Source organism: Ursus americanus, chromosome 7 (assembly GCF_024610735.1).
Source record: "Ursus americanus isolate L20-20 chromosome 7, mUrsAme1.1.p, whole genome shotgun sequence".
NCBI lineage: Eukaryota > Metazoa > Chordata > Mammalia > Carnivora > Ursidae > Ursus > Ursus americanus.
The window spans coordinates 57,836,215-57,862,905 of NC_142133.1; the positions used below are offsets into that span (position 1 = coordinate 57,836,215).

At 42.2% G+C, this 26,691-nt stretch overlaps 1 protein-coding gene across 6 annotated transcripts in view; it reads right to left on the reverse strand.

The window, feature by feature from the left end:
* CRIM1 (cysteine rich transmembrane BMP regulator 1) overlaps positions 1-26,691 on the reverse strand; it is a 185,859-nt gene that overhangs the window by 128,940 nt on the left and 30,228 nt on the right. For all 6 annotated transcript variants that reach the window (XM_087863736.1, XM_045809087.2, XM_045809084.2 and 3 more), the window contains one exon: positions 17,026-17,199. In XM_087863736.1, coding sequence (XP_087719862.1) covers positions 17,026-17,199 — 174 coding nt within the window. The remainder of the gene's footprint in view (positions 1-17,025; positions 17,200-26,691) is intronic.

Consider the following 26,691-nt stretch of genomic DNA (forward strand, 5'->3'; position numbering starts at 1 on the left):
CCCGGAGTGTTCAGTGGGCTCTCACTGGTGATAAGTGACAAATATGGCTGCAACAGAGCCGAAATAAAGCCCCCAATACACACACTTTAGAGGTACTTTAATTAAACTAGGTTCTCGGCTCAGCTACAGAAGACACTCTTGAAGAAACATCTTCAACCAGCTGAAAAACCAGGTAAAGATCCCAAAACACATACAAATGAAATGACATGAATACAGCGCTAAAGACTCAAGAAGTTCAAAATAATAGGGCTCCGCGGGCATTAAGTCGTGAGTGTAGGTATCTAATGCTATATGACATTTGTACTTGTGTGGGACTCGGTTGGCTTTCTGGTTCGAGGCTTTGTCTGAAACAGCAAGCCATTCAAGGAGGCCCTGCCTCGGAGCACAGGGCAGAAACCCATTGCTCTTGGCCTTACAACTGTCCTTCCCAGCTGATGTGAGAAGACCGTGTTGACTGTGCTGTGAAAAAAATTAAAGGAAAGAAAAGCCCTACTGTTGTAACCGTGCCAAAAAAGTATAAAGAAACAAACCCAGATGCTAGAATTTAAGGCATTTCCTCTGTTTTGTGTCTATGTCCTTTAACTGAAGGTCGAAAGAACATTAAAGGGTTTAAATGTTTGAAAGCCTGGAGTGGGTATTTCTGTGGCCCCTTTCTGGTGACGCGTGCCGGAGACCTACATTTAGCCGCCATTTCACATGCAGCATTTATTCAGCAACATTCAAGGAAAATCCTGGTATCACTTTCAAACAGGATGGATTTAAATTTCTAGTGCTTTATGTTACTACAGATTGGTTCATTTCCCTGACAGCCTGAGTCCTTCCCACAAAGCCGGTAAGAAAATAAAGTCACTCATAAGCCCACCGCACAGTTACTACCCCCCTAATCCCTCCATAGGTCTGGGTTGTCATTTTAGAACTATTCTTTTTTTTCTGGGGACATTCATTTATTTTTGATGTTACAGATAACAGTAAATAATGTGAGATATCATCGTTTTATTTCTCTTCTCTTCAAGGAGGTACTTGACATAAGATTTACAAAGCCCTCAAACGTGTTTTCTGGTCATAGAAAACAGTACTTCAGCCCATGGCACATATAGCAAAAGCAATCATGTTACATTATGTTCAGAAAATGTCTGTCAGGGGCGCCTGGGTGGCTCAGTCGTTAAGCGTCTGCCTTCCGCTCAGGGCGTGATCCCGGCATTCTGGGATCGAGCCCCGCATCAGGCTCCTTCGCTGGGAGCCTGCTTCTTCCTCTCCCACTCCCCCTGCTTGTGTTCCCTCTCTTGCTGGCTGTCTCTCTGTCAAATAAATAAATAAAATCTTTTTTAAAAAAAAAAAGAAAAGAAAAAGAAAATGTCTGTCAAATGGGCCACCCCATTTGGTGGTATGACTCCTATCACAAAGGAGTTCTTTGAAGAGATGGCAAAACTCTTGATGGAGAGGTTAATATGACTGAAGAGCAGATGACATGAACTCATAGAGCATCAAGTTAGTATGTGCTTTAATTAAAAATCCCTTTGAACTGATGAGTGATACAACTAAGAGATACTATAAAGATCTCCTATCAACCGAGACAGCAGTAATACACAGCAAAGAACTCCCACTGCAGAGCTCTGAATGACCAAATACGGAGACTCTTAAAAAAAGAAAAAAAAAAAAAAAAAGAAAAAAACCAAACCCAAAACCAAAAAAACCCACCATTTCACTTAGGTTGGTCCAGAACAGCATCATTTCAGAAATTTGGGCACCTTCATCCTACATTGATTCTAACCTTCTTCCCCAGTATTCTCCTTCTCCATATATAGAAAATTGAAACACAGTTTTTAAGTTAACAATCACTTCGTTTTTGTTTACCAGAATTCTGGGTTATTTACTGGAATGTTTTAAATAATTCTGTTGGGAGTCATCCTGGTGACTAAAGGACATACCATCTAACCGTGACCCGTAGCAGCTCTTGTCCACCCAGATGAAGAAAAGCTTTCTGACTTGTTGCTCTAGAAATGTCAACAAAAGGAAGGCAGTTTTTAACTTTATCTCTCATATTTCCCTTGCTACTCAACAGGGTCAGCTTCACCAGCGTGTGGGAAGCAGATAGACAACACAGTTTAAGAGCGAAGTTGGGTGTGGTTGTTATGGTGATAAGGAAATGAAACTGGAAGAAGTTGGAATAATATTTATTTGAAGACTCTTGCCTTATCGTCCATAAGCTATTCACAAAGTGTGTAATATTATACCAATTCTTACGAAGCACTGCGGGAACATATAGCTGGGGGTTACATTCTAGCACTAACTTTTACCAACAAAGAAGAGTAAAATTTCCAGGAAACTCTCAATCATAGAATGTTAACAATATTGTCAGCACTGTCATATTTAATAACTTATAGGTAAATGCGGACACAGACATATCAGGTAGGATAAAAGTTATCCCGTATTATTTCCCTGTACTAATGTCATGTCCCCATGTATGTGTTTAAATACATCTAGCTATAGAGTCATACATGTACATGGAACATGTGTGTTTACAATGTACTTTTGGTACAGAAAATACACAAATGTATGTGACAGGATTTTTTTTTACAGAAAAAAAAACATGTTTCCTAACACACATGGGCACACACTATTAGAGATCCACATGGACTACACTCTCCAGATTAGATGGTTGCTTAGTTATTGAAATATCCAAAGGACCCCCAAGGAAGACATTATAATAAGCCCTGAATTTAGGCAGACATGAAGCCAGGTCAGGAGGCATGAAAAAACACATAGGTAACATTTTTGGGAGTTCCATGTCGCATTGAGGTGTGACACCACAGCCTAATTTCCTTTGAAAAATTCCTGACAGAAAAGAAACAAATTGGCTCGCAGTCAGAAAGCATTCAGACGGTTCCACTGTGATTAGCAATGAGAATGCCAAAAGGCACCGAGAACGTATAAATGCAGAAATACTGTATCTTCTTTTTGCTACCACAGAGATAAATATCACTTTAAACGTCACAGGCAAGGTAGTTAAAGGGTATGAAAACCTCACTAATTGCCCAGATCTGGGTGAGGCACAACCAAGACTATTAGATTTTGTTTCATGCCTTAGAGAGTAAGCAAGCAAGGTGGTCTGAGGCCATACCAGGACCACCACCGGACAGGTCACCAGTGCCCTTGCTCAACATAGTTCCAAGGATACTTGCAGAAGCCACTTTAAATGCACCTCTACCATGAACTCAAACTGCATCAAAACACTAAAAGAGGCACCCCTTCATGTTCCAAAAACACACCCCTGATATTTATAAAAGCTCTGTGAGGCAGACTGGACTTTTTTCTTGTCAAAGCTACAGTAAGAGTAAATAATAATCTTTTATATACTATAAATAGATAAACAAGATCAGAATGTATTCCAGATACACCCCCCACCTTCTGTTAAGGGGACAATCAGTGGTCTTACCTATCCTTCTAATTTCCAGGGCCTTTAATCTCAATGACAGAACATGGGAACAGATTTTGAAGAGGGGGAAAAAAAATTCATTTTCCAAACCGGGTAAAAGGGAGAAAAAAACAACAACTTGAGAAGAACACGATAAAATATGAGCTCATTTTACCGACACATAGCTTTTCTGTCTATAAAACTTGGATTTTATCTACAAATATATGGCTATATTAAGAAGAAGAAGCATCAATTTTTTAACAGTATTAAATTCTTGTATTGTTCTTTTGTTATTGGAACAGGAAAAGAAAGGCTACTGATAAGGAGAAAGCACTTTACTTGCTTTTCGGGAAATCAAAAAAAAAAAAAAAATTCCAGCGACAGAAGAGAATAATGAAGTGTAGGAAAACTAGGAAGTTGTCAGCCGGGAACAAAAAACACATCCACGATTTAAAGGGACATTCCAGTCTCTTACAAATTCATACAAGTATTAATTCATCACATGGTAATTCCTTCCCTCTTCCAGGCACTACTTATAGCTGGTACTTCCTCCCGACGCAAAAAACATTTAGCAACAGAGACTGCAAATCAAAAGCAGGAAGGCACCCAATCAGAGAATATCCCCACCTTCAGAGGTATGAAGGGCCAAGGTGAATCCATTCTTTTTATCTTAGAGAGCATGCACCATTAAAAGAATGGTCTCATTGGTTTCAAAATTATTCAAATGCTCAGAACAGCATGTGTAGTCAGAAAGCATTCAGAAGGTTCCGCTGTGATTAGCAATGAGAAAGCCAAAAGGCACCGAGAACATATAAATGCAGTGGTTGGTACGAACTAGAGAATGAGTCACATTTTATTTTTATTAGAATATTTCTTTAAAAAGCCCCAAATATTGAATTCTAGTGCTCTTAAATATCTTTCTTGAGAAAGCTATATATTTCACAAAGAAGACAGAAGCACCCACCAGTTGTAGGAGTAAACATAATATGCCTATGAGTCATAAAATAGCTTTTAAACAAATTAAAGTGAGCTCTGATTTATTGTTTTGCTTCTCAGTATCTTCTAGAAGGCCTCCCATGCACAACCCTATTCAGACTGGGAATGGCCACTGAGGTACTACAGCCATCTTCTCAGGGCAAGATCCTTTCCATATCCCCTCAAATGCAGCCATGCAGCTGGGCTGGCCCCAGGCCTGTGCGCCCCAGGTGTGGGGACAAGCTCTCGGGAAGGGGCAGGACTGACTTCCGGGATCCCTGCTCCATCCTAAAGAGCTTTCCTACGTCTGGACTGAAGGCCTTTCATAGGAATTTCACAATTAGAAAGGATTAAAATGCATGAGCTAGCTGAGGTAACATTCTAGAGTGTAATCACAGAGTATTCAACATTTTGCCTAGATTACAGGAGCTGGTGGTAAAGAGAGAAAGAGGTAGCCGGGCTTCTGAGGTGGGGAAAAAACTGAAAGAACAGAATGGGGTGGTCACCGAGGAAAAAAGGCAAATTGGCAGTCTTCACCATTTTCACTTTAGGTTGGCTCCATTAACCTTCACTAAGAAGTGGAAGAAATTGTGGCTTTGACTCAAAGTCTATCTTTATGTGTGACTGCAATAGATTTCTTTGTTGTTTTAAAAATTAAAAACCCTCTTTATTCAAAAAAGTCTTTTTTTTTCCCCATTAGGGTCTCTTAATCAAGGTAGTAGAAACTATGTAATACTGGCAAGGCTGGAAAAAGGGTAAAAGCACAGTATTTACCAGAGAATTCTTACCTATATGGATACAATTATAAGGACATCTGAAATGATTACTTTTTGATGGACTGCAAATTAAAACCACCAACTTTGCCTGAGTTGTCCAAGATCCCAGATTATGGTTTTGGAATACTAATTACACTAACTAATGAGGTTTTAATGGCCTGAGTTTGGGAATGACAATTCCTGAAGGCCCACACCCTCTGGATGGATGGTTGATGGAGACAGCTGGCCTGGGGCAGGAGGACAGAGAAGGTACAAGTCCAACTCTTCTATGGGGAGTAGTCAGGCTCCCTTTGAAGCAGCTCAGAAGGTCAGGATTCCAAATCATTTGCTCATGTCAGGAAACACCCTTGTGGGGGCCAGGATTTAGCAGGACACAGCTGGGCAAAGCAGCAACTCAGCAGCTCTTCACGACAGAGCACACGCCAAGCCCTGGGAATAACTGGAAGGTCACCTACAGCCAAGTCAGAAACCACAGAAACCCAAGGGCCTGCTCAGGGTTACCCAGAAGCTGAAACGTTCACCTGCTAAAGGCGAGCCTCAGACCAACATTTCTTTAGCGTCTCTGATAGATGAAATAGGAAAGTCCTCTGCTTGGCCCCCAAAGAATACCATTTCTCTGACTGAAAGCATCAGGTTCTTTTTTGTCCTTTTAACAATAAGCGTGCTTTAAAAAATATATACTCAGTAGATGGTATTTAATCTTTAAACAAGCATACACTTGTGGCAAATATCACTCACCTACAACTTCTGGTACTCCTGTACCAACCTGGGAGCATGTATACATAGGAAGAGGACAGACAGACGTCTGGGCTACAAACAATTTGGACGGAAGAGATGTCTTGAGAGCACAGAGAATGAGTTAAAGCAAAGAAGGAAGGGGGGACATTAATAAGTGGCACAGAACACTATTATTTACATGTAACTGCATAGAAAGTATCATTCTAAGGGTCAGATTGAAGATTTGTTTACACCATTTCCTGGAACCCCAATGTGGTTGAATAAAACACTCCTCTGCACAGACATACACAGACAGACAGACACACACACTCCCCTCCTACACACCAGGATATAAAATATTTAATCATGACAGGGTTTTTTTTTTGCTGGGCACAAGAAATCACAACAACCAGAAGGTCACTTTATGACTTCCAACAGTTAAAATGCAGGTATAATTATTCAAGCAAGTGATCCCCTCCAGCTGGTCTCATGCCAAGTTCCTTGAGTTTCCTGTTTTGATTTCCCAGATATTTGAAACTGGTTTCCGCCTTTTGGTAGCCCCCCCCCTTTTTTTTCCCGTACCAGTTATCAAGACATCAAAACAACAATTTGTACCTACAACATAAAATTCTAAAATACTGATTTAGTTGTCAACCTAAATAAAAAAGTCTACTACTTATGAAAATAAATAACGGTGTCTATGCTTTCCTTCCCTATGACGTTGCTGGAATCTAAAATGAAATACATAGATTTAGATTTCAAAGTCACTTTAAAATATGTGCTCCTACAAAGAAAAGATTGATCCCATTACCAATTTCTGATTGTTTTTACAAAGAGAGGGGGGCAGCGACAGAGATTTAATGTTGCATAAAAGCCTACTGTCTTCATTAAGCATGCATCTTTAATGACACTTGGCCAGCTAAAGGAAAAATCACAATCAGGGGGACCTTGATGGTAATGAGGACCCTCAGCCACCTGGAAGGTAAGGTTAAATGGCTTTTTCTAATTGGTCAGGGAAGGGTTAGTGTCTCCATACTTATTGTTAAGCATTGCAAATGGAACTCCTTGAAAATAATTTTTTAAAAACTATTTATATGAGCTAAAGCAATCCATTCACAAGCGTAATACTGGTTTCAGATACAACTACCCTAAGAAAAACAATCTGCAATGAGTAATTTTAATGAAGCGCGTGACTAACTTAAAAATTCTGAATTGGTGGACGTCCTGGAGTAGAGAAGGAGCAGCCCCTGCAACGTAGCACGCTTGGCTTCTGAAGAAGGAAGAGTCAGAGCTTGAGAGATTATCTTTTTGTTTATTGTTATTATTCTGGTAGTTAAGTACATATATTCCATTATCAAGGATTATATAAAGGCCAAGTACTTCCCAAAGGTTCTTCCCCTGAAATGTTCTATTCTCACCCCATTTCTATCCTCCCTTCAACCAAATAATTACAGTACTGATGAGCTCTAAGGACCTTATAAATGCACTTTATAGCAGTCATATTTTGGGGAAACGTATGATTTGACTTTTAGTACCTCTGATCCTGTGAATTAATGATTACACTGGATCATTTTTACTACAGTCAATATTATAGGAAAGATTTGGGGATAATGACATTTAATACCATGTCGATAGACACAATTTTAAAAAAAATCCACAAACCTAAGGTCTGAGATATTTTTCTAGTGTTCAGCAAAGACCAAAAGGTAAACTTCTAGAAAGGATCACCTCTACTAAAAGCAACTTCCTCAGCATCCAAGTCTTGGGATTTGTTTAGTTTCTCATCATGTGATCCGACGTGTGTACTATGAAACACCTCAATTGGGTTTTAGTTTCTTTTAATATTGACTTGGATAAAAAATTATATGATAAAACCATTACTATGTATTACTCTTTGAAAACAGGCTTTATAACAGACGCTTTCTATTTAAAAGCAATGAAAGTAGTAGAAATCAACAGTAAGTCCCATGATCACTTAAAGGTAAGATGTTCTCTCCCAGGGAGGTAGATTCGCCCCAGCCCTCTATGACTGCGGCTCAGTGTGGTGACGAATGAGCCCCGCAGCCTCTCCTGGGGGCTCACTGGAAACGCAGACCCACCAGCCCCAATCCAGTCCCTGTCAATCAAAATCTCAGTGTGTCCATTAAGCTCTCTCAAGCCTAAGGGATCGAGGGAGCTCCCTGTGCGCGTGATGCCCAGGCCTCCCCCATGGACCGTGAGCCCTGTGTGGGAACTTGGGTCGGGGCAGAGCTGGGTGCCCCCATCATCCCTGTACTGATACTATGGGATGGCAGCAGACGTCCGGCTACGGCTAAAAGTGTCTCCCTCCCGCACAGTTCCAGTGCCTAGAGGGTCAAGAGGGGATTCTGTTGCACTATCCCAAAGACAGAACGGATGTTAAAGAATCCGCCCATCTCCACTTGATCACATTTCCTTGGGTGCTTTTTTTGTGGGTGTGTGAGTGTTGTCCCTACTCCCAGCACAAAATGTTTGTGAAAAAAGTTGTGTGGATAAAAGCATTCAGTATCCGATTTCTTTCTACATACTAATTAAATTTTTGTCTACTAATATTACAGATGGCATCACAAGGCAGTCTATCTGATGAGGCCACACACAGCACAAGTTGTACTGTGGGCTACAGACTGAGAAAAAGATAAGCAAGACTAAAATGTAGCACTTACACTGTTTGGGAAAAAAATAAGGGGAATGTAAAGCACTTAAAATGGAATAACAAGGCCATATTATATTAACATTTCCTCAGGTACGACTGAAAGAGTAAATTAAGAGCACAGAATAATTAATTAAAATTAAGGCTCTGAAGCCACTGTTATTTAGGCTTTTAAAAACTGAAAGGAAAAATTCTATAAAACAGAAGTCATTTGTCTGTGTCAAAATTAGTGTAGCATCGGAACATACAGCCATATAATGCAAAATCAATCTTCCTTTTAAGCAGATGAAAAAAATACAGGTATCTAACTAGCTACATAAATTCTCTCATCTTCTTTCTTTTTTTCTTTTTAAAGATTTTTTATTTATTTACTTGACAGAGAGAGAGAGAGAGGGAGCACAAGCAGGGGGAGTGGCAGGCAGAGGGAGAGGGAGAAGCAGGCTCCCCGCTGAGCAGGGAGCCCCATGTGGGGCTTAATCCCAGAAGCCTGGGATCATGACCTGAGCTGAAGGCAGATGCTTAATCAACTGAGCCACCCAGATGCCCTTCTCTCATCTTTTCTCTAACCTTTAATTTCTGCCTAAGCATATATATTCCATGCAATGTACATTAACAGAACAGATAAATGCTTAAAAATATCATTTAAGACATTTATAAAATTTCTTTAAAAAATCAAAAGCAAGCTCCCAAAGCATATCTAAAATGTGATTCTATCTATGCATCTTGCACTTTTACGGTCATTTAGAAAATGGCCCCTCAGTTAAATGCAAAACAAAGTCAAACTGATAGACTCTGAGTTGTAGTGACAGCATGTGCTCAATAGGTCCTTTTTTTTTTATTTTTTATTTTTTTTTTTAAAGATTTTATTTATTTATTTGACAGAGATAGAGACAGCCAGCGAGAGAGGGAACACAGGCAGGGGTGTGGGAGAGGAAGAAGCAGGCTCATAGCGGAGGAGCCTGATGTGGGGCTCGATCCCATAACACCGGGATCACGCCCTGAGCCGAAGGCAGACGCTTAACCGCTGTGCCACCCAGGCGCCCCTCGATAGGTCCTTTTTGAATAAATAAATGAATAAAGAATGAAGATGAATGAAGAAAGAAAACAGCTCTGAAGTGAAAGGTGCAGCCTCAGAAGGTTATAGACAATGCTGAAAGGATTCTTCTGGACCGAAAGAGTGTACAGCTATAATGCCGATTCTTTACCTTCCCATCCAACTGTTTACTGGCCTTCGCGTCCTACCCCGAATGGCTCTAGTCTCAGGTATGGGTCTGACCCGCTCCTATTCTCAGGTATGGGTCTGTGCTCTCAAACACTTTTAAAGGCTTTTTTGAATAAGGGAGTACAAATCGGTCAATCCATCAATAATAAATCATTAAAATGATGTACTCCATTTTATACCTCCCACTCTCAGGGGCAGCGACATTTAAGGCTAACTTCGGGCTCGCCGCCAGTGATGGTCCCTAGGCTTTCTCTCCCTGTGCTGGGGGAACACTTCCCGCACCGCCACCACTGCCCTCGCGGAGCGCTAACGCGGCCAGCCACAAATGTTCTCCGGGATGCACATTACTGTCACATTAAGCTTCCTAAAAACACTCATACTCCTCACATACTCATTAACAGCACCACACTCTCCCTGGGAAGATGACTCAGAATCTTATCTGCAGCCCAGATCTCTGAGTTCCAGACTCTTAAGTCCTGTCTTCCCCTTGATGTCCACAGACACCTCAAACACAACAAAACACACGCAATATCTACCTCATCCAACCTCCCACACAGCTGCTCTCCTTGTGGTCCACATTCTAATAAGTAACACCAAGCAACAGCCTGCCCTTCGTGCCCTCTGAGCATCTATCTTGACAATCACCCTCCCCTCCCCAAATCTGGCCGTCATCACTTTCCTCATGCTCCAAAGTCAATCAGCCACTACAGCCCACTGCCTCGACCACTGTAATTTCCTATCTGCACCCTTCTATCCATCCTCTTTTCTGTCTCCAAGGCTGCTCTTACTCTCTCCTGCCCCTTCTGTTGAGCCACCCAACATACTTCTCAGAGTTGAACTCGGTTCCCCATTCCTCCACAAAGCCTTGCTTGATTCATCCATCCTATTAATGTTAAGCTGTTCTTATTTGTCTACTCGATATAAGACAACGACGTAAAGTATCACATGCCCGTTTCAGATTATCTTTTCTCTAAAATATCTTGTAGAGAAAAAAGTAATTAAATGCAGCCCTAAATTATAAATCATTTAACATTGACTCTAAGTGCTTTTAGCTAAACTAAAGGAGAAATTTCTCCTTTTGCAAAATGTTCACTGTATGTCTCCAAACATGAGTGAATTTCACATAATCTATACTATTCCAGTAATCCACATGATGTGTGATACAGCAATGCCTAAAAAGTGTATTTCGGAACACACTTGATGGATCCCACACAGATATTCCCTCAGCTAGTCTCCTCCATGTGGACTGGGTTGATTTTATTTTTCTCTAGAATCTCCCAACAAAGTTATACCTCCTTGCGGAAAGGGGTGACTTCCTCTCAGGAATATATATCTTTGTAGTCCTCAGTATACTTACGATGGAGCTTAAATGCTACTTACTGAGTTAATTACATAAAAAATGACTTAAGTAACAAATAGCTCTACTTGGGTGTCAAATTTAATTTATCCAAAACAAAACTCTTGAATCTTCCTTAAATCTACTCCTGCTCCTTGGAAAGGGCACCGCTTTGCTTAAAACCCAAAATCTAAGAGTACTCCTTGATTCCTCTTTCCCTCACTTCCAATGTGCAATCCATCAACAAATCTAGTTCCAAATTATTTCTCAAATCTACCCATCCCTTCATCTCCAGCTGTGAAGTCTGAACCACCATTACCTCTTCCCTGAACTACCAAAAGAATCCCTACCTGCGACTCTGTTCCCGTTCTTGCATCTTGCGGCTTCCCACAAGTCTCTGCTCCACCAGATGCACTGTTGAAGCCACACAAACCAACTTGCACTATACCCTGTTCATAACCCTTTAATAGCTTTCCTATGTCCTCAAGATAAAATCCATTCACCTCACCGTAACTTACAAGGCATTATGTGAGCTAATCCCCGTCCTTCTCTTCCTCCCCCATGACATTCCAGTCTCATGGACCTTCTTGCTTTTTCTTGCTATTCCTCCAACACGCCGAGCTGGCTTAGAACTTTCCACATTTGTGGTTCCCTCTGAACAGAATTCTCTCCTGTCAGATCATCCTAAATTTGATGCTCTCTTACATTCAGATTTTAATGTAAATGTTGCCCCTTTATGGAAAACTTCCCTGACCTCTGTATCTAAAAGCGATTTTCTCGCTAATCTCAGTTAATTCTCATATCATCCTAATTATTGTTTTTTGTAACTCCCATCGCATTATACAATATTTTCTGTTCCTTTTTTTTATTTCCATGTCACCCCTCTCTTTTTGAATGTCAGCTCCGTGACAGCTGTATCCCTAGCCACCAGATCTCTGCCCGGTACATATCTGGCACTCAATAAATATTTTTTGGATGAATGAACATTTGAATGTTTGCCAGGGTGTTTTTCATCCTTCCTGAACTTGGTTTCATATTTCTGACTACTTTTTGAGTGTATGACCACTCTGAACTGTAATAATTTTTTAGAAAATAAAAGCCACTGACCCCAACATGGAGTCATATGCACACTTGAAGGTCCACGTCATCCACTGTATCGTGGAAATCTGCGGTGGCCACTCTGACTACAGTTATTAAGCTTGGAGCGGCTCCTCCAGAGAACCAGGCAGCTGCAGGGACTCGTACTGTTCTTGCTACTTTCGTCCCCTCCTCTGATGGTCCATCAATTTAACTTTTGTGAAGCTCAGCACAACATATTCCAAATCAAGGATGAACATATACCAAATCAAGGAGTGGAGCATAAAATTATAAGCTTTGTCAAGATCAAGGTGGGGTGACCTGCAGGCCATTCCCTTTATCAGACTTCCTCCTCTACAGAGAAGTACAGAGGATTCTGACAAGCCGTTCCACACAGCGCCATGGCTGGCTGTTACCCACTGTCCTGTTGCCTCTGCATTTGTGACCAACTGATCTTATGGTGTGATGTGTTCATGTATTTTAGGAAAGAAAACATTTGGTAAAATCCAGGACCAACTCCTTCTCTTTTCAACAGGAACTTGCTTAATACCCAGAAATCACCAGTATTCTTCATAAATCTATAAATACGATAATGAAATGCCCTACAATGTCTTCCACACATTTTTTTAAATATTGCTGTGGTTATGTTTAGAACTCATGCTCAGAATTTACTCCCAAAGCACAGAAATGGAGACACGTGCTTTCTCATTACACTCTGGCAAGAATACTAGTCCTTCTGCCCCACCCCCGACCCTGTACACCTAAACACTAGAAACTGCCTGAAGAATGGACCTACAAAGAGGGCTTTAACTAGAATGAACTAGTCACCTTCCCACAAGAGAACACCAAGAACCAAGTCTAAGCTACTGGGTCACTCATCGTTACTGGACTCTTATCCTCACTGGCCCTGCAAAATCACCCATGCCCTGCACAACCCTCCCTCCCAAATCCTTCTCCTGTGCCTTCTAGAACTCACAGTCTATCATCACCACAATCCCTTCTGCCATCATTCTCCCCTCACCTCCATGTTTTCACGGAAACCTGGGTACCCCCAGGCTCCTCTGTCCCTCGAAGTCCTCTTGTGGAGGGACGGCTTCCTTCCCCACACTCCGTAAACCTGAGGGTGGGGCGGCGTCCCCTCTGTTCTCACTGCTACTTTCAGATCACTCTTCCCTTTCCCCTTTAAAAACTGAAACCTCGTTCACATGAAGCACACGACATGGGACGGTGGACGTGCTGCGTGGAGCTGTGTCCTCCCTGGCACAGGTCACGCACTAGCACTGGGAAGACTCCTGCGTGACCCTCGATCTCTGCCCTTCTCTTCCTATCAGATGTTACCAGGAAAAATCCTAACCCTGGTCAGACCCAGCTCTCCGCCTACACTGCATGTGCCCTGGAGCTGGAGGAAGCACACGACTGTGTCGCTGGTGGCCCTGCAACCATGTAACTGCGAGCCCCCAGTGAGCTGTCCGCGCTCGTGGAGGCGCGGAACCCACTGCCCTGGTTAATGCACTCGTCCCCTCTCTGAGATGTCTGGTTTACATCCTCTTCCTCCTCCTCCTCAGTATTTCACACCTCTTCTCCCACCTCGGTGGCAGCTGACAACCTTGCTTTATCGTGTTTGAGAAAAAGAAACAACTTTGCTCCTCTCTTGAACACTTGGCTCCTGCAATCATGCCCTTTCTTATGTTAAGTGCTTTCTTGCTTTTTACTAAATCATTCTAGTCATCATTCAAACATACTGTAATCTCCCTCGTATTTTTAAAGCCCCTCTTGACCCTCTATGTCCCTAAAACAAACACCCCACTCTGCAGTTTCACATCAGCACAAACATCTCAAAAGTGCCCCCACCACCGTGACTTGTACTATCATTCTTGTGCTATTCAGGTGGGGAACCCTAGAATCATCTTTGTGCATTTTCGTCCCTGTTACACTATCTGTTAGCAGATACTTTGGGTTCTTTCAGCAAAATGGTGTGTATCCTCCTCTTCCTTGCTGTTTCCCTGCTAGCCCCCAGTCCAGTCTCTAGAGGCACCGCAGGAGAAGTACTGGAACAGCTCTCCAGGGAGCCTCCAGACTGCAGCATCCCCCCTGCGAACCCCCTCTGCATCCCTCCACAGTCCCCATCTGCCCATCCAGGGCTTTGCTGGCCTCTGATTCTCTCTGCTCATAAACCTGCAATAGTTCCTGCTAGTTCCTATTACCAGGCTTAAGCTCCCTCTGAGATGCAAAGACACTGTCATTCAGCCCCAGGCTGCTCCCACCTTAAGATTTCCTCTAACCTATCAACATAAAACCTTGCTCTTTTAGACCACCCCCCCACCACGTCTTAGGTACGCCATGTAAATCCTGCCTCTAGGTCTCATTCTTTTGTCCACATTGCTCTCCTTCTTAGAACCCATCACCATGCAAATTCCAAATTGTTCAGACTCTGCCTCTTCCATGACACCTTACCCTACAAGTCCAGGTCACGCTTTTCTGGCCTTAAATTCCTAGAAGCATTCTAAGGCTTCATTGCTATTAACAACTCCAGCGTACACAGTACTGTATCATCACTAATTCTCTCACAGGCAATATACACTTGAATATAGGCAGGGCTTTCTCCTTCAAACTTGTTTCTCAGAGGAGGGAAATCCCCCAATACGGACTTCTTACAAGATCTTGAATATCGCAGGGTGCTTTATTTTGAAAAAACAAAGTACTCTTTGTAGAAGATACATTAAATGAGCTCAACCAGTTCTACTTTTGGATTAGATAGAGGTCATCTGACAGAATCCGTTTTAAAAAAAAAAAAAGAAAGTAAAGAAATTTAATCAGCTACGGTAATCATTCCTGAGGGAATGCTCTCAAAATTGGAAGTGCTAGACCTTGTAAACAGCCCACTTAGAATCACTTTAAAAATCCATGCCATTAATCTCGACATTGTAAAGATCACAAATACACACCTAACTAATTAAAAATGCAACTGTCCCACTTTTATGTGAAAAGACACTGAATTTTGAACTAAACTTCTTGTGACCACTTAGATTCACAACCTGCCACGCGGCAGACCTTTGAGATGGTGGCGAGGAGAGCGTGCCGGGGAACAGGGGTTAAACGGCTTGGAAGCTGGCCTGAACAAAGAGGGTGGCAGCAACAGTGATACATTAGAAACTTTTGGGGGAGGGGCGCCTGGGTGGCGCAGTCCTTAGGCGTCTGCCTTTGGCTCAGGGAGTGATCCCTGTGTTCTGGGATCGAGCCCCACATCAGGCTCCTCCGCTAGGAGCCTGCTTCTTCCTCTCCCACTCCCCCTGCTTGTGTTCCCTCTTTCACTGGCTGTTTCTCTCTGTCAAAATAAATAAATAAAATCTTAAAAAAAAAAAAAAGAAAAGAAAAGAAACTTTTGGGGGAAAAAACAAAAACGAAACCAAAAAACAAAAAACCAAAAAACCCACCCAGCACAGTTCTGTGAAACCTAAGAGTGACAAAAATCATCTAAAATTACTGTATTTTACATCATGTGATTTTCAATATGTATGAGTAACTAGATTAATTTAAGTAGATATTTGACCACTCCATCAATATCCCTGCAAGTTTATATGCTAAAATTGGCAAAATACTCTCTTTTGGCAAGCAATGAGGTGGGGACAGGGGTGAGCAAAGAGCCACAAGATGATAAAAATGAGTTAGGTGACATGTTGTCCAATGTCATGATGCAGCTGGAAGAACACTTTACACGGTTAGTCCTGGACTTGTTCCTGAGCAGTTGCATGGAGCTCAGTTTTCCAATTTTCCAATTGAAGGGCCAGACTAAATGTTACCTAAGACTCGCTGTAGTTCTAGAATTTTATTTCTATTGTTTCCTACTACAATCTCTTTTAATGATTTAGCAGCCTTGGTAAATACGAAGAAAAAAAGCTATTTTAGAGGCTATTATAAATTTCTTATTCTTTATTACCATTTAATATGACCTGGAAACTTAATACAATTCAGTCTTGCTATACTGCCCTTATGAGATCTCACAATCCTTGGTATTCCAAACCTTATTACCAATCTCTCCATCTTAGAATGACATCATTTTAGAGATAACAGGTATACTTAAGAATGTCTGGCTCGGCTCTTTTTGTTCCCCAAGAGAAACATGGAGCTAGGAGAGAGTTTCATGCTGGTCTGGGGCCTTATCCTTTGCTTATCCTGGTTGCGAGCCACGGTACCAAGCTCTGGGCATGCCGCTCGCGATTACTGCAGCTAGGAATCACACTTCCACGGCTCCCATCTTTTGTCTGGGTTTTATGCAGGAATGTACAAAAGTTTCGGAACATATTAGCACAATTTTGTTATTTTAATGTAATGTCTGACTTCATTCCCCAGGCGAAGCACCCAATGACCCATCCACACCTACGTGGTTTTGCCATGGGGCAAAACCCAGGTAAGCCTTCAACCATCACTGTGCAATTCTCCCATCTCTGCTAAAGAGACACACTTCCTTGCCAGATGAGCTGCGTTTCTAGTTAGCACTCTCCTCGTGGAGCACCACGCCACGGTAAATCAAGTGGAACGGACCTGGTGACGACAGATGCCGATCTCAAGCACACCACTTGTGAAATCATCCAGTATGCAGAGGTGACCTCGGCAAGCTGGCACAAACTACCCTGCCCATGAGACCACAGCATCACCAGTTTCGCGGCCTCCAGGAAACACAGACGCACATGGTGTGCACACACACTATCACATGAGTACTTGGTCAACTGTACGCGTTTTGTCTGGGATTGTAAAAGGTACCAAATACCACAGTATTTGCCTCTTCAGGCTCAAATACCACACAGCGCTCAGCCTGACAACTGTGAGAACAGTACTTACCTTCAATCCTCTTCAAAGCTGAAAGGCACATATCCTTCCTTGGAAACTCAAAGGGATTATTGCAGGTGCGAATGGTGTCACATTCGCATTTCCCATTGATTATATTGCAGCCAGAGACAAGGTTTTCATTGCAGGGTTCAAAACCAAGCAGCTGGTCATCGTCCCAGTTCTCATCTGTAAAACAACGAACAACCACAGAATATTCGCTTGCAGCTTCATTCCAAGGCCTGTTTGAAAGCAAAAATGTGCAAAGAAGTCAAGATTAACACCCGATATTGACACCTTGATTTACGAAAGGTGGTTTTGGCTGCAATTTGACAAATGAATGAAATCCAACCTCCAAATAAGTGAGAAAAGGGAAATAGAGTCATACATGTAGACATTAAAAAGCACACATACAAATGTGCGTGATCAAGAACCACCACTTCTCTCGTGTTATTTTAAACAAGATTCCTGGATTTTCCTACTTTCAATAAAATTACAGGAGACACTTCTGTCAACCTACAAAATGATTCAAAAATACCCACAGATTTTTTTGTTGTTGTTGTTTTTTGTTTGTTTTCAGTCCATCTGGTAGAGGTGAGCTTTGGGTTTAAAACAGCTGGCAATTTAATACATCAAGACAGCTAATAAACCTAAAACCTCAGACACCTGGGAAGAAGGAAGAATGGATATGGCGGCGGCAGAGATTCCTCCTATACACTTCAGTTCAGATGCTAATGTCCCCCACCCCCCCACCGCCCCCCACCCCCGCCCAAAACCAAAGCCAGAGAGGACAACAAAACTGAGAGCTTCGGCTTCCTGAGAGGCTGCGGAAGTCCTACTGTGAAGCTGAGACCAAATCACTGTGCTGGTCATGGAATGAGAGGAGTAGACTGTAAGAAACAGATTTCAAAACTACGCTCGTAGGCTCCAGCTCAGACCAAAGAAACATGAAACAAGCATGACACAAAACCATAGGCCGACTCCATCCTTAACGCCATTCCTCGCAGCTGAAACACCTCTCACAGGAAATCGGACTCTTTCTCTATGAATCTCCTGGCCACTTTGTGAGTTTTCCCCCCCTCTTAACATTATCTTTAACAGATACTTTATTGTACCTTAACTAGGTACTACCTGGTAAATACTAAATGTTTCTGATAACCATATCTGGAGAGAATTTTTTTAAGTGCTTGAATTTAAGATTAAACGTGTTGCTCAAACAAAGGCAGGTATCAAGCCATCTTGAGAATGTGTTTTCATAGAAGACGGTGTAAACAGATGGCTGTAATTTTTTTACAGCTAAATTTTACTTCTGGTGACATCACTAACTTACTGCAAAAGACTGTTCTCTCTCGCTGAAATAAATAATTTTCTTGTCAAGGGGTCTTTATATTCTAAAGAGCTTCGTGGCAATTCTTTGAAAACCTCTCTGTTCTGATTTCAGGCTCACTTACTTGATCAAAGTCTCAGCTCTTAGTAGAACGACTTTACGAGTTTAAGCAAAAACACAATTCATCTGTTTTAAGATGTCTTCCTGTTTAGCCTGTATTTGGTTTTTAGAAATAACACGTAAACACACAAAGGTACATTCCTACCTTCAAGATAACAGTGAAATTACTAAATTATCCTGAAAGGAAAACCAGAAAAGAACATAATGAAAAACTCAACATGGGAAAGTAGCTGATAATTTAGTCTTCCGTTATAATATATAATATATGGGACACATAAATGATTTCCCGTCTCTACATTTATTTGTTGAACAAGCTATTAGTACCTCTCTCCTAGCCCAGTTCAGTGAAATTTGTCACGAAGGAATTTTTGTGACTTTATATTCAAATCCGTAACTCAAAGTTAAATCAACCCTAGGAACTTAAAAACTTGTAAGAAATCAAGTACCATTTGAACCACTGGAAAATTAGTCTCTTCTGTTTCTCCTTTATCTATTTCTCCTTTTCCCCATCATAGTCTGAGAAGAAATCTTTATTACTATTTTTATAAATATGTACAGTTACTCCATCACCAAATTGAGGGGAATTCTGATTCCTGATGTATTTCCACAGTAAACCTCCTTTCCCTCCATTAGAATTGGAACTCCCTCAAGACCTCATTCTCCTGATGGACTGCAACATCCTCTCCCCAGTCTCCCTGCCACTATCCTCTTGCTCCTCCACTACCCCTTTCCCCATGCTGTCATCAGAATCATCGTCCTCAAAAATAAAACTGCTCAGTGGTTCTCTCCTGCCAACAAGAAAAAGCCCAAACTTCTTCTTGTAGAATAAAAGGTTCTTCATGATATGGCTTGTACTTGTACAGACTCATCTTTCACCAGCCCCTCACACATCCTAATACTCCAAGCACCCTGGGAGTCTCACTACAAACCCTTAATAACCACTTCCCCACCTCTGCTCACGGAGTATCATCTGCCTAGAACACCTCCCTTCCCTTCTTCCCACGGTAACTCCTATTCACCCATCAAGACCCAGTTTTAATGTTACCTCTTTTGGGAAGTTTTCTCCACTACGAGCAGCCCCATTTTCCATGCTCCTTCAGGCAGGTACACAGACCTCTGGTCCCCTATGGTATTGGCTTTATGTAAGTCAAACATCCCCACTGGGTAGAGCTTTCTGTGTAGGACCCGGGTCTTATCATACTTTGAACCCCCTTAACCCTAGAACTTAGTACAGTGTTCATTAACTGTATGTACAGTACTATAATATATCTATATACATCTATACATAACTATATCTAGATATCTAGATATAGATATATATATAAAATAGTCCTACACTAGATATCTAGCCATGTATTTCATCACTGGTATGGTCAATGCTGCTGTCCATGTGTTTTCTGGGAAGACCATTTTCTTTGAATGTGGAATCCGAATTAAAAGGCAACTGCCGTTGATGCTCTCCCCAACTCCTTACTGATTCCTGCTTTGTTCCCAGTAGAGGCCTGTTGGCAGCAGCAACAGCCTGCAGGGGAAGATGCACAGGTAAGCCTGACTGTTCCCTCAAAACATGGCATGGCCACCATGTCCAATTAGGAATCGGTGGACTCTGAACCCCAAAGTGTCTTCTATACCTTTATTTCCTTTTTTGAGAGGATATCTTTTTAATCCTATGCCCCTGCTTTAATCAATACTTTGTTTTTCTTCTTGGCAAATAGTTCCCTTAGCAACCATTGCTTTATAGGATCAAGTACAACATGCTTCAGAGACAAATGCGTTTATGTTTTTCTATTACAGAACATTATACTTTAAAATAATTTAACAGCCAACCAACAGGGACTCAAAGCAAAAATTTAGTGAGGTTTGATTACAGAAATCAAATCTGAGCCTGACAGTTCTGCGGATAGTGGTTGGCAAATTTGATGTTTTTAAATCTCTCTTAAGTAAATCCATATACAACGCAAGGATGAAGCCTCTGATTCTCTGATTCCTGATTTCTCCTAGGGACTGGTCGGGGTGGGGAGGGAGGAGGGAGTTAAAAACAGGAGTACCGCCCTCTAAATATTTATTTCAAGCAGTCTTTTTCCTGGTACTTCCCAGACAAGACGTAGTCTCCAGTCGGAAAAGACAACTGAGATACCTCTGCAAGTGTATTTTTAAGTTTGTAACTTCTGCAAGACACCAAATCGGGGCGTTGAATTATTTTCTCTCAATATAAGATGAGAGAAATCTAATAATCCCATGTACGAACTAAAATTCACGTATGTTCGAGTACGTCCAAGTATGGTAAGCACCTCAGGGAAGGCACGGTCCTATAGAACTACTGGCCTGACATCTCCACTCGGGTGCTTAGAAGACACCCCGAGACGCGATGCTTTCCTCTGAGACACCCGCGGTTCTTCGGGATGAAGCAACTACTTCTCACCCACTTCCCGCTCCACCCCCCAGCGCGGTCACGCGAGCTGTGGTAAGGCGGCGGTGCGAGGGGCAGGAGACAGACGCCATGACCGGCGCCGCTGGCGCACCAGCTCTCTTCACGCGGGGACGCCAGCAGTTTGACCACCGCGGCCTTTGCGGCAGCAGAGCAAAGGCTGACACACAGAATAAAAGTAACATTTTCCTACGGCCCTGAAATAGTCTGGCCCTCGTCGTGCACTACCTGAAAAGGTCTTGGGATCCCCCCGGGGCCGCTGTTCTAAAGAGCATGTCTCGCCGATACACCCGGGCCAAGGCAGCATGGGATCCGGGTCTGAGAAATGACAAAGGTTACCCCAAACCATAAACAGACACGTGTCTTCAGGGGGATTTAGCCGATACGTAATTGGGGAAAAAGGAAAATGAAGTCAATAAAATGCGAACGTTGTGTTGATTCATACATGATTTTTCTCTGCACCTTAATGTTACGCAAAGATCAAGTTTTCTCACCACGAAAGGAAAAGTCTCAGCAATAACGAACACCTTAAGAAAAGGCTGATAATCTTGTTTAAATTCCTTCCTCTAGGGGCGCCTGGGTGGCACAGCGGTTAAGCATCTGCCTTGGGCTCAGGGCGTGATCCCGGCGTTGTGGGATCGAGCCCCACATCAGGCTCCTTCGCTATGAGCCTGCTTCTTCCTCTCCCACTCCCCCTGCTTGTGTTCCCTCCCTTGCTGGCTGTCTCTATCTCTGTCAAATAAATAAATAAAATCTTAAAAAATAATAAAAAATAATAAAAAATAAATTCCTTCCTCTAGTGAGAGAAATGACTGCTCCGGTGGCTGAACTTTTCATGACATTAAACTACCCAGGGGGGTTGCAAATGCAAATGAAAAAAAACTAGAGGTGTTTCTCCCTGTATTTAAACATCATGATGAAGAAACTACCCTTGGATGTTCGGTTTAATTCTGATGAACCTGGTCTCCATTATAAGTCAATGTCTTCAAGGCGCCATGCCCTGAAAGAAGCAGCAGGAGCCTGGGGGTGAGGCTGCAAAGGACGGGCTGTCCAGGCTCCAGGTGCAAACGCTATGGGCGGCTTACCTGTGTCAGTGTTTTTATTTGGATTCTTAGTGTCTAGATCTACCGTCTCCGTATACGGTTCTGTAGGTTTTGAGTGACCTACCCCCAGCCCTATCTTTCCCAACACCTCTCTCATTTTTAGTGTAGTAAATGATTTTGCAGAATGTTGGTTTTTGTTTTAAGAGCTCACATATGGTACCAAAGCAAAAACACCTGTTCTTCCAATAGCCACATTCAGTCTCACCCTGCACAAGGCATCTTCCAGCGTTCTCAGTGATGCCTGAAATCCCTTCCTTCCGCCTGTGACATAAAAGATTTTAAATGCGAGGGCTAGTTAGGAGTTTCAATCCCGAAGGTAGGAAAGAGAGTACCGGAGAAGAGGATGTGGCGGAAGAAGGGTCTCAGAAGATGCACGGAGGCATCCGACTCCAGATGTGGGAAGCAGCAGCTCCAGGAACCAGCCACTGCAACTCTGGCCTGACCGATTCTGGAGTCCACCGCTCTGCCCTTCAAAATCTCTTTCCATCTGCGTGCTGGTGTCTTAAATGCCACTAATATGGAATAAAACGTTTCAGGTGTGACTGCACTTACTGGACACATTACCGTGTGCTCATCGAAAATCTCTGACTTCCTGGAGGCACAGGCCTTGGTATGCTCAAAGGCTTACCTTTTCTACCCTGTATCAGCTTAGGTTAATGGAGTTTACTCCAAACCAAGATATAGCTGCACCCCATTATGTGGCAATCCACTTACCAGAAATATGCTATAGCAGATATTAAAAGGCAAGAAACAAATTCACAATACACACTCAGAAGCTCACAGTAATGGAATTCTGTTGGCAGAGGAGAAGCTTCTGGGAATATATATCAAATTAATTCTCCAGCTGTTCACATATCCCTGTGGCTACAGCAAGATGCAAATAGCTAATACTGGCATCTCTTTCCATGCCAGCCTAGAAACTCCAGTGTAATGTAAAATTGCTACTCTTAACTCCCCCAGCTCCTGGCTGGCTGTTATCAGGCATTCATTCTGCTCAAGGAGGAATCGAATGCGGTGAGCTTTCATTCTCTCTGCTTCAAGCTTAAGGCGGATGTTCCAAAAGCCAATGCTTCCCTCTCCCTCTCTTCCTGGTGCTGTAATCAGTGCAAAGCAGGAAGGGCAAAATTATGGTTATCAGTAGAAATGATTCATGTTACAAAAATCTGTTTTACAGGCATTTCCACAAAGTGAAACTATGTTAAGCATATGTAACTGTATACCAGAGTGGACAAACCCTGGATCGGAAACAATGGAAATGCTAAAATATGCTCACAAATATTTTTTGAAGACTAACTTCTTAAACTGATGCAAATCTCTAAATATAGAGCAAACAAACATGACCACTGATTCATATTATGTCCAAGTGGGGAATTCACTGAAAAACAAACAGGACTGATTCAATTTACTAAATCCATTTATGGTAAGTGTATGTTTCACTGTTACAATTTTTGTCAGACACCTTAGCAATACGTCTAACAGAAGAGGTCCAGAGATGAACTACAGAATGCAAATTCATCCAGCCAACCAACCAACCAACCATCCTTCCTTCCTTCCTACCCTGTTCCTCAGATAGTGGTGTCTGTGATACATCAAGAACTGAGCAAGGTGCTAGGGATTCCAGATGCAAGGAAGCAGGAGTTTACAGTACAATTTTCGGCCATTCTAACCAAAACCATAACAAGTGTATGAATAAAATAATAATTTCCTTTTTGAGAGCAGAAAGCTAATAGGAATAGAGAAGAGCTTAAGAGAAGGCAAGAAGTATCTCTAAAAGCAAGGAATTCATGAAACAAGAAGAGGAGAGCAGAGCCTGGGACTAGAGAACTCAGTTCTCCTATTTCGCAATTCTGCCTAAATTAGGAACTATCTGTCTTAAATTGTGTAGAGAAAAACAGACGGCCCAGACAGCTGTTCTCCTCCTGGAGAGTGCCTGACCCAGGAGACCACAACCCTAGTTCTGTCATTAGTTTGCAGAGCAACCTTGAATAAGGCATGTAGCTCTCATTACTAAAGAAGGGGCGGGATGGACAATTCACGAGGTCCCTTTAGCCTTCATGCTCACGTCTCCTCGATTCTGCCGCCTTGGATGAAATTGCCCAATGCCGACAATGTACTGGGAGTAGCGTCAGAGAGTCACAGGCTTGTAGCAGTCACAATTTAAAATAGTTTCTCATTTATCAGACCAGTCTGAGGAATGGAAAACAGTCGCTATGCATAGGAAGGCAAGCCAAGGGTGCTTTTACTGTAACAAAGATCACCTTGCAGGACCTTTCTAACACCTTGGTCCTAGAAGATTTGCTAGCTGAGGTCTCAATATATTAAAACAGGATTGGCCACGAATTTATTTACAACTGTTGAAGTTTTGTGTCACTATACAATCGTCTCTACATCTATATGGATTTAGAAATTTCTGGGATAAAAAGTTTGTTTTTTTTTTTAATGGGAGGGGATTACAGGTAAATTAAACAAATACTTAAAAATGAAGAACAATGGAAATACTATGTCAACATTGCTGGGAAACAGGGAAGGCAGCGTTTAAAGGGACATTTCACAGGAAATGAGGTAAAAAAAAAAAAGAAAAAAAGAAAAAAAAGAGCAGAGTATTCAGCTGAAGAAATTAGAAAAAGAGCAACAGAACATGTCCAAAGAAACAAGAAAGATGTATGAGGGAAATCAATGTATGAGGGAAATCAATGTAATAGGGAAATTCTGTATGAGGGAAATCAATGTAACAGAGATAAAAACAACAGAGGCAGTTAACAAAATTAAAAACCAGCTCTTCAGAAAGATTATTAACGCATCTCATAAATGGCTTAATGGCTTATTAACAGTCCTGTATAGCATGTCAACTCATCCAGGTACTGGGATGTATAAATATATATTCACATATTTTTTTAAGATTTTTTATTTACTCATTTGAGAGACAGCACATGAGAGAGAGAGCACAAGCAGAGGTGAGGGGCAGAGGAAGAAGGAGAAGCAGACTTCCTGCTGAGCAGACAGCCCGAGGAGGGGCTCAACCCCAGGACCCTGGGATCATGACCTGAGCCGAAGACAGACGCTCAACCGACTGCGCCACCCAGTTGCCCCTAGACGTATATTTTAAAAATCAGTTTCTCTATGGTGGTTTTACCAGGAAGTTACTCAAAGTCGGACATTAAATGGTTACATTTTGGAAATTTTTTAAAATAATGAAGGTAGCTGATGGCTCATGGAAACGTTTGCTAAGCTATGATTATTTTGCACCCTATGATGTGAAACTCAACTCCCTTACATTTCCCCTGCTTTGAGCCTCAATCCCAATGTTTTTTAAGGAAAACCTCAGGCCTTCTCCCCTGGACCATGTCTGGGCAGTGCTGAGCTGGCCCTCCATTCACATCATTATTGAACACCATGGTCTTCTCTGAGCTTGAGTGTCTATGAACACACGTAACTCCATGTTTCACCAGCTTCAAAGAATACTGGTTCCAGGGGCGCCTGGTTGGCACAGCGGTTAAGCATCTGCCTTTGGCTCAGGGCGTGATCCCGGCGTTATGGGATCGAGCCCCACATCAGGCTCCTCCGCTATGAGCCTGCTTCTTCCTCTCCCACTCCCCCTGCTTGTGTTCCCTCTCTCGCTGGCTGTCTCTCTCTCTGTCAAATAAATAAAATCTTAAAAAAAAAAAAAAAGAATATTGGTTTCAGCTATCAAATGTACTGCTGCTCAAAAATGAATACTCCTGGTCGAGGAAAAAAAAAACATCTTGGAGAAGCGCCTAATCGTGTCCCATTTCCTTTCTTCACCTAGATAGTCTAAAAGCCATCTGGGGATTAAGCCCAGGGATCGGCCATCTCTAGGTTCCGAGTGACCTGTTCTCCTACAGAGGTGCGTTAGTATAAAAAAACACAGTGGGGATGTTCTAAGAATAGCCCTGTTGAACTTCTTAAGGATATGGAGTTGGGAAGCCAGGTCTCCAAAATAAAGTCCAACACTTGGCCAGCCAACTCTTGGGCATGGAAGACCAAGCCTGTTTAGATTTGATCCCAGCCCACTTCTTCAACCTCACCTCTTCCATTCGTCCCCTCTTACTCCACAATGCTCACAATACTTAAGGACTACGTGTCCCTGTGCTCCCTAAATGACCCAGGCTGTTTCCTGACTCCCTGGCTGTGCACAGACTATTCTCTCCGCCTAGAAAGCTGCTTCTCCTCACTTGCTTTGATAGTTTCTATTCAGTTATTAATGCTTTCTCCAGGTATCACCCACTGCATAGGGACTGAAGTAAGCGTTTCCCCCCCTGTGGGACTTCTATTGTGTACCTATCAAAATAATTTCACTTACGGCGGTATCATGAAATTGCTCATCTAATCTCCTCCACCAGAAAGTGGGTTCTTTGAAGGTAAAGATCTAGTTTTTCTCTTTTCTTTTTTTCATTGTGACTTTAGGACTTGGCAAATAGGAACTGAACAAAATAAGTATCTACAGAGGGAATGAACAGGAATGGGCTAGAGGACAAGAGCGACCTCTTTCAGTGCCAAACTTTCCTTGGAAAGCCCGTTTGGCGGTAGGGGAAGAAAGAAACATCTTTGGATGCCAGTCTTCCCACTTGTAAAATATTAATACTACCTCAAATTTTCTTTTAACCTCAACATTATACTAACCAAAACTTCCACATATCAATAAATATTTATGACACGTTGAGTGAATAAATATACCTCAACTA